The sequence below is a fragment of the Aquila chrysaetos genome, chromosome 3 (assembly GCF_900496995.4).
Source record: "Aquila chrysaetos chrysaetos chromosome 3, bAquChr1.4, whole genome shotgun sequence".
Lineage (NCBI taxonomy): Eukaryota > Metazoa > Chordata > Aves > Accipitriformes > Accipitridae > Aquila > Aquila chrysaetos.
The window spans coordinates 22,290,071-22,297,753 of record NC_044006.1 but is presented as its reverse complement, the minus strand read 5'-3'; the positions used below and the strand labels follow the sequence as shown (position 1 = coordinate 22,297,753).

Below are 7,683 nucleotides of genomic sequence, written 5' to 3'. Positions count from 1 at the left end.
AACACTACAAGGGCAGACTCTTATAGGAAATTAAATTTCTAGAATAAAAGATAATTTACTTCCCACTTCTTTTTTCCCCAGGGAAGGAAGAAGAGGGAGGGAGGGAGAGGAGGGAGAGAAGAGGCAGCTGGAGGGATTTTCAGTTTTGTAGAACTGCCCAGGACAGAAGAAAATGCACGAGCTGAAAGAATTAATGATGAAATAGGTTCCTCAGGTGCAAGGACTGTGCAATTACACTGCATGCAGTATCTTTATTATAAAACTTCAGTATATCTTGTAGGGAGAAATAGATCAAGACTAAAAGCTTCAGGACACCATTGCATTTATCTATCAGTATTTGTATATATAAAAAGAGAGATATATATATGTGCACATATATGTATGTGTATATATTTGTGTATATATACACAGATGTGCATGTATGTAATGTACATCTATATGCATAGGTAACCATTCACATATAAACCAGTCATTCACAGTTACCAGGTTGGAACAGTAACTAGGAGGTCAACCCCAGTTGAGCAGCAACGATACTGGCACATCAGTTGCTTGAAGTGTTCAGAAAGTTCCCTCATGGGGAAGTGTGAGCGTCATCTGGGTTTTAGGCATCTCTGGAGCCTCTGGCCACTCAAACCAGCCAGTGCCATCCACTTTAGCTACCACCTGAGTTCCAGGATGCTTGGTGTATTACGTCTGTTTGTGTCTCTCTCCATCCTGTTTCAGGCACCCACAGAACAACCAGCCCCTCGGCCAGCGGGTCAGGGCTCTGCTGAGAGCAGCCACTGCCCTGGCCCACAGCTTACCAGCCAGCAGGTCCACAGGAAGCTTTGACATATGACTTTTACTGCTCTCTCAGCTCACACTCGGTATTTTTTCCACTCTTCAGCCTTTTTTTTCTGGTAACTATTTCTCCACTCATGCCTAGGGCACTCGTTCATTCCCATAAGGGTTTTTTCTTGACACCCACGGTGTCGTTTCTAGTTTACAGCTTCCAAACCCTTCCAGCCCCGGAGCTGTAAACCCTGGTAGCAGATGGGGAGTCAGGATCATACCTAGATATTCCTCCACGTTAATTTCAACAAAACACATGCATAACATTTATTTCTTTGTTGCTTATCTAATTATTCACTCACTAAGCTCTTTCTGGGCTGGAAACCTTGTTCAGATTTGTCAACTGGGAGCCAGGCCCTGGCATGATGCCTTAAACTTGGGCACTGTTTCCCTCCAAAGAGCAGGTTACCACTCCTGCTGTGAGCCCTGTCGCTGTCTACAAAGCCAATCTGCTCTGCTGAGACAAGGGAAGGAGCAGCCAAGTGGCCTGAGTTCAGAAACATAAACAGTTCCTTTCAATACTGAATCTGAGGTGGGGGAAATATTTCTAAGGCACCTCTCTGTGATGCTCGGGCAGTGCGGGAGTCTGCTGGTAATTTTAGCCTCCCTTTCACAAAGCAGGCAGGGCAGGACATGCAAAGGGAAAGGGAGGAAGATGCTAGAAAAGACATTAAAAAGTAAGACCCTCAAAGGCAACCATGATAAAAGCAAGCTCAAGCAGCTGCTTCCACTTTTCCTGTCCTAAAAGGCTGCCCAAACAGTGCATCCCTGTGGATGCCCTGCTGGAAGGATTTCTCAACTTCAGGTCACCTGTTCGGGATGAAAGTTTTTGACTTGTAGCTCTACAAGACAGTGCCAACAAAAGACGACTGTGAGGACGTCACACGCAGAGAGGAGTGCTTGTCCAGGCTGCGCCCATCGATAGCACTGTAGTCTTTGCAGATCAACAGAAAACGTGTGTATTTTCTGAAAGCTTCGTGGAGATGCTTCTTGAACTTCTCACCCACGAAGGCATAGATGACTGGGTTGAGACAGCAGTGGACGAAGGAGAGTGCCTCAGCCAGCTCCATGGCTAGGTCTAGCCTTTGGCTTGTCTGGCAGTCGTCAATGATGTACATGTTCCTCAGAGAGTCCAGAAAAAGCACAATGTTGACGGGGGTCCAGAAGAGGAAGAACACAATGACAACAATAAAAACCAGTTTCATTGCTTTGTACTTGTTCTGAGTATGGCACTTCTGCAGGTTTTTCAAGATGCTGTGGTAGCAAAAAATGAGGACAACAACAGGGATCAGCCACCCCAGGACATTAACTTCAAAATTACTGAAAGTCTTCCAGCCATTGTTGCTGTCAGGATAGTGAGGGATGCACTTAGTCTGGTTATTGTCATCCATTTCCTGGAAAAAAATTAAGTCTGGTGCTGATGCTAAAATGGCGACTGCCCAAAGGACCAGGCTGGTGATAATCCCATGGGCAGCTGTCCGAACCTGTAGAGCATAGATGGACTGGACAATGGCCAAGTACCTGTCGATGCTCATGATGGTTATGAAGAAGGCGCTGCTGTAGAAACCAATGAAGTAAGCTGAGCTGATGATTTTACACATCGTATTTCCAAAAGTCCACTGGCTCATGATGGAGTACTGAACCAAGAAGGGGAGGGAGAAAACAAAGAGGAGGTCAGAGATGGCGAGGTTCAGCAGATACACGTCAGTCATGGCCCTGACTTTCTTGAAGACTGTTAGGACCCAGATGACCAAAGCATTTCCTACAAGGCCGGTCACAAACAGTAGGGAGTACAGCACTGGAAAAAAGGTAGATGCAAATGCTGGAATATTTTCAAGATCACAGCTGATGTCCAGTTCTGGGTAGAAGAAGGCGTATTCATAGGCTGCAGAGGAGTTAGATGTTGGTGACGTGTAACCCACCTGTTCAAGGACAATGAAGTTCATGAGGCCCAAATCCCAAATTACCCTCTTAGTAATATACTAGGCACAAGTCAGCTCACACCAAGCTGCATGAGGACAAAACAGCTGTGCCTCACCTGTGTTGGAGGATGCAAATGAGGAATGAACATGAGTGACCAGTCCTCCCCTGCAAGATCTGGGATGAGGTTCTTGCACCAGAGAGGCAGAAGAGATCAAGGAAAATGAGCTGTGGTGGTAAACCAGAGGTTACCAGTATCCCCTTGCTGGCTCCATGCGGGGTACTGAGCCCTGTGCCTGCAGTCCAGGTGGGGCACCGGGGCCAGAGACAGTGAGCATCCCCAAACCAGCAACCAAATGGGTATGGCCAGGGGGCTGAGAGCCCCCAACATAGGTTTTGGGGTCCTATTCCACATTTCCTTCAGAAAGGAGAAAGGGAGCAGGGCTCAGGGAGGAATTGACACGTAAACGCTCATCTCCTAAAAGCTGCATTTCCAGTTAGCTGAGTGCCAGAAACAGCCCATCATGGGACAAGTTACTTTTGCAGAGGATTCCTGCACAGTTCAAGCAGGTTTTCAGCTGTAAAGGCACCAGCACGTACAGGTCATCAGTGGGTGCTGCACGTTGCACGCTCTCTCCACCCCAGGTGAGATCGGTGGTGGCAGCTCTGGCCCGAGGGGAAACTTCCCAAAGAGCAGACGGAGCTTTCTGCCCCTTCCTCCCTCCTCCCCAGCAGGAGCTTTGCCCTCTCAGCCTGTGCCAGCACAAACTGCTGCTGCCAGCAGCTCATGCCCACCAAGACTTTACTCTCCTAACAGGGATGGCTGGTTTTCCTTTCAACACCAGTGGCTCTGCTCTCCTGGCACCTGTCAGGATGCACCAGCAGCAGCGATGTGCCCCTTCCCTGCTCCCCAGCCCCTTACAGCCTCCCAGGAGCAACCACCGCATCCCTGGGCAGCACCTGTGACAGCAAACTACTAAAGAAGATGGGTGGCAGCACATCTCCTGGTCAGCATGTCCTCCATAGGACACTCCTAGCACTATTCTTGCCCTTGAGGACAGCCTTCTTCCACAAGCACAGTCTCATCAGGCAAAGATATTTTCACTCAATGTTTTTTTTTCAGGGAACAACAATCACACTGATTTCTTCTAAACCCCTGTCATCCCTACCAGTACTATGTATCCCCATAGGCAAAACTGGACCCCTCAGATGTGCTACTGGCCTTGGCTCGCAGGGCAGCAGCCCAGCGGACAGTGACTCACCGACACGTCCTCGGAGCTGCTTCTGCCCAGCAGGTATGTCAAGTTCCCCTCCATAATCCAACGCTGTGTCTGAAAAAGTGCCAAAAAAAATGTCCTTACATCACAGGTTTTTAAGAAGTGGGCATACCTACACACATATATGTCGGCAGTACTTACCTTAGCTTGTGTTGCAAGGCCAAGTCACAGGCAAGGTCCTCACCCCATAGCAGTGCACAGTCAATGCATTTTCCTCTGTGTGATATGTGTTATGTTAAAGACGTATAAAACCCCACACCGGTGAGTTCAGCCTCTGTACTTTACACTTAGAGAAACGGAAATGTTTCGGGTTTTATCTTCTGAATAATCAGTATGGTTTTTCACTTTGAGCATTTATACTAACGTCAGTGGAAGAGATTTGCAATTACCCTGTATCTGTGAACTGCCCCCGTCCTTCACCTGGCTGCCCCTGTCCTGCCTGTCGCCCCTGCTCTGCAGTCCCCATGGCTGGGAGAGAGGAAGCAGTGCTGCCTCCCCTCTGCTGCAAGGATTTTCGGTGAAGATGTCTGTGGGGGATGGCCCAGTGCTGCCGATAGCCAGCGATGGCAAAGGGCACCGTGTTTGCTTTTACTACATTTTCCCTTTGAAGGCGCCTTCCCCCTGCACCCACCATGCACAGACAGAAATACCCAAGGGAACTGATCATAGAATCATAGAATCATTTAGGTTGGAAAAGACCTTTAAGATCATTGAGTCCAACTGTAAACCTAACACTGCCAAGTCCCTATCACCCTTCCTTCCCAAAACATGCACCCTGCAGGACGCTCTCGCAGACTAACGCTGAAGTAAAGCCCTGAACAGCACTGGATTTCCACTGACTCTGCCAAGTACCTGCTGGGGCCTCATCCTGACCCAACATGGCTTTCATCCCAAAGCTGTCTCCAATCTCCCCCACAACACAAGATATATGGAAAAGAGGAGCACTACTAAGCAACAGGCAGCATTTGAAGTGTGTGTTATCTCCTTAAATACTGCTGCTCCTCACTATAGCCTTGTGCTATTACTGTAATTCAGGCAAGTCTTATCACCTTTTTTTGTTTGTTTTTGAGCAAAGAGTACCTATCTGGCTGTCAGTCCATAGATGTGCTGCTAGAGATCCCCATATGGAATGGTCTATTATCTCTCTCAAACCCTCTGAATGCCCACCTTCAGCCATCATTGCTCCAAAGGCAGAGGGATAAATCTCTGTGAACCAAGAAAATCTGCAACTATTCCATGTGGCAGTGGGTGGCTTGCTTTGGCTATGGTGGGTGGTGTGATACTGGGTCAAAGTTTTATGTGCGAGTCAAGCCATGTGTATATGATAGTCTGATTGACAGCCAAGCTCTGCTGGGTATTAACTCCTGCGATAGCTGAAACCAGAAACAGAAACCAGAAACAAACTCCTTTGTCATAGGACTTACTGGCCGTGTTGAAGTTGGACCTCCATTATCCATTTGCAGGTTTAAAGCGGCACTTACATCTCTGTCAGTGTTGGTGGCAGAGAAGATACCTAGGAATTATGCAATATGGAAAAAAGAGGTGGCAACCCTACACAGGAATTTGGCCCCTTAGGCAGTTCTGTACCTCTCATCTCCGAAATAGCGATGACAGGCTGCCCGAGCACAAAGAACAATCAGCCCCAGCAGCACCAAGACTGCTGGGAAGCTGTGAAATGCCCAGGCATCTCCCAGTGCAGCAGGGAGAGAGGCTCACAAGCCACCCTGCGTGGTCGCTGGGACTGAGGGTGACACCTGGGCCACTCACACCACAGACACCATGCTCGGGGAAGGCGTTTCAGCGAGCCTGAGCGAGAGAGGAGCAGGCTGCCTGCGGCATTTGCGCAGAGCCTGTGGCAGGACATCCTCTGGTGCCTGCGCTGGCTGGCGCAGACACAGCAGCACAAAGCGCCCTCGGAGCCACTGCTGCTCCCTGGACCCACGGCACGGGTGGCTTCATGAGCCTTCCTGGGGTCAGGCTTTGTCCCCAGCCGGAGATGCCAAAGGGCACCTCTGCTTGCAGCTCACCGAGCTCCACCCCAGGCTCTTCCTATGGGGGAAGCAGTGACCAGAGGAGACGAGACGTCAACAGGCATCAGTGACAGCAGTGGCACAGGCCGCTGGCACCTTGCGCGCAGGGGAGAGACAAGGCCAAATGCCACTCTCAGGGAGACCTTGGCTGTGCCCTGCATGGCAGCGGGAAGCCCTGTCTGAGGGGAGCCCAGGAACCATGCAAATTTTCCACCAGCCCAGGAGGGAAGGCGGCCAGTGTCCCCCCACATTCAAAGAGTGGTGTCAGAGGGAGAGGAGGAGGAGCAGGAGCAGGAGGAGGAGGAGGAGGAGGAGGAGGCAGGTGCCCACAGGGAGCAGAGAGGGCTGCAGCTGTCCCTGGGTAGCCACCCTGCAGGTAGGACAGTGCCTGGGTGCAGGTGCCGTTCCTGCTGGCAGCGTGCCCCAGCCCTGGATGGAATGCCCCGCTCTCGCCTGCCCACTCCTCGACCTCGTAGGCGCACTTATGGTGTTACAGTGGAGGGAGAATGTGAGTAGCTGCGTGAGATAAACACAACCTGTTTCTTCTGGATGAGGCTTCAGCAGAAAAGTACCTACAGGCACTGCAGAGCCAAACCCTCCCAGTTACAGCAGGGTCCTTCTCTGCAGCATGGCAGCACATGTCCCCCTGGGGATCCTTTTAGCTTGGGTCAAGAGCTGGAAAACGCCTTTCTTAACTCATAACCACAAATTTGGCACCTTCAGCATCCGAGGGGTGCTCGGCCGCAGTGGCGCAGAGAGAGGGGTGGTGCTGGGTGCAAACACACCCACCAGCTTCAGCTCTGCCTCTTAGGGCTCTCCGGCAGCACCTTTCCTGCAGTGGTGTCAAGGCCATTTGCTAATCTGCCCAACACACATCAGGACATCGCCTTGTCCATGTGCTCTGGTGTGCCCACACCACTGTGCACCACGAGCCACATCCGTGCCTCTGTCACATGGGAGTGTGTGTGTGTGCAGTGTGCCAGGGTCTCCCTGTTTGTAACTGGGGTGAGGCTGGTCCCTGGTGCTGGGCGGCCACAGTGACTTGCGGATTCCTGTGGGATCCTCCTGTGGAAGATGTCCTCATGGCACAAGGCGTGCAAGGCATGTGGTCCACCTCCCTGGTCACGGCCAGATTGATTGCATCAGTGTCACCCCAGGGGTGATGCTTGTCAGACTGCCATTCAGACCTGCTGTGGAGAGGTGTCCGCTCCATGGCCCCAGCCCTGTTGGCTCTGACATGGTGGTGGGCTTGTTGACCAGTACTGTCACTGGAAATGATCTTGGGGGCGGGGGGTCTCTCCTGCACTGGCAGTGCCTCGAAGCAGTGTTTGGCTCTGCAGAGAGGCTTGCGTTCTTCAGCAGAGTCAGTAACACTTTGCCTTTCAGTTCCTGTCTCTCAGCAACTGGGAAATCTGGGACCGTGATAAGACCACAGTGTGAGGCATGGGGGCAGAAGGGACCATGGGTTCAGACAGAGTTGTCCTACACCTAAAGCCAACAGTGCCTGCACGCCCCAGCTGCAGCCACCCCTGAGCAGGGACCAGTCCGGATGTGGATCATGCAGGTAATTTTTGCCTCCCCACCTTTTTAAGGAAGAATAGGTATCTCCCACCGGTGGCTCCTTG

General features: G+C 51.1%; 1 protein-coding gene across 4 annotated transcripts; it reads right to left on the bottom strand.

The window, feature by feature from the left end:
- Nucleotides 1-224: 224 nt before the first annotated feature.
- Nucleotides 225-7,653, bottom strand: LOC115339986 (C-C chemokine receptor type 8-like). Of its 4 annotated transcripts, none has more exons than XM_041122782.1 (4): nt 7,642-7,653; nt 4,170-4,244; nt 4,014-4,082; nt 225-2,753 (listed from the first exon to the last, which is right to left on the bottom strand). In XM_041122782.1, exons 3-4 carry the CDS (start codon nt 4,065-4,067, stop codon nt 1,674-1,676), a joined length of 1,134 nt encoding a protein of 377 aa, XP_040978716.1. In that variant the 5' UTR covers nt 4,068-4,082; nt 4,170-4,244; nt 7,642-7,653; the 3' UTR covers nt 225-1,673. The 4 variants fall into 4 exon arrangements, with proteins under 4 accessions (XP_040978716.1, XP_029866602.1, XP_029866603.1 ...); XM_030010742.2 differs by lacking the exon at nt 7,642-7,653 and adding an exon at nt 5,109-5,375 and having other exon boundaries at nt 4,170-4,314; XM_030010743.2 differs by lacking the exon at nt 7,642-7,653 and adding an exon at nt 5,109-5,375.
- Between the last annotated feature and the right edge of the window lie 30 nt (nt 7,654-7,683).

Bases quoted from the DNA above. Each gene is read 5' to 3' on its own strand.
- LOC115339986 (XM_041122782.1), bottom strand. From the start codon at position 4,067: ATGGAGGGGAACTTGACATACCTGCTGGGCAGAAGCAGCTCCGAGGAC. The intron at 2,754-4,013 runs GTGAGTCACTGT...GTCCTTGAACAG, and splicing joins GCAGCTCCGAGGACGTGTCG to GTGGGTTACACGTCACCAAC.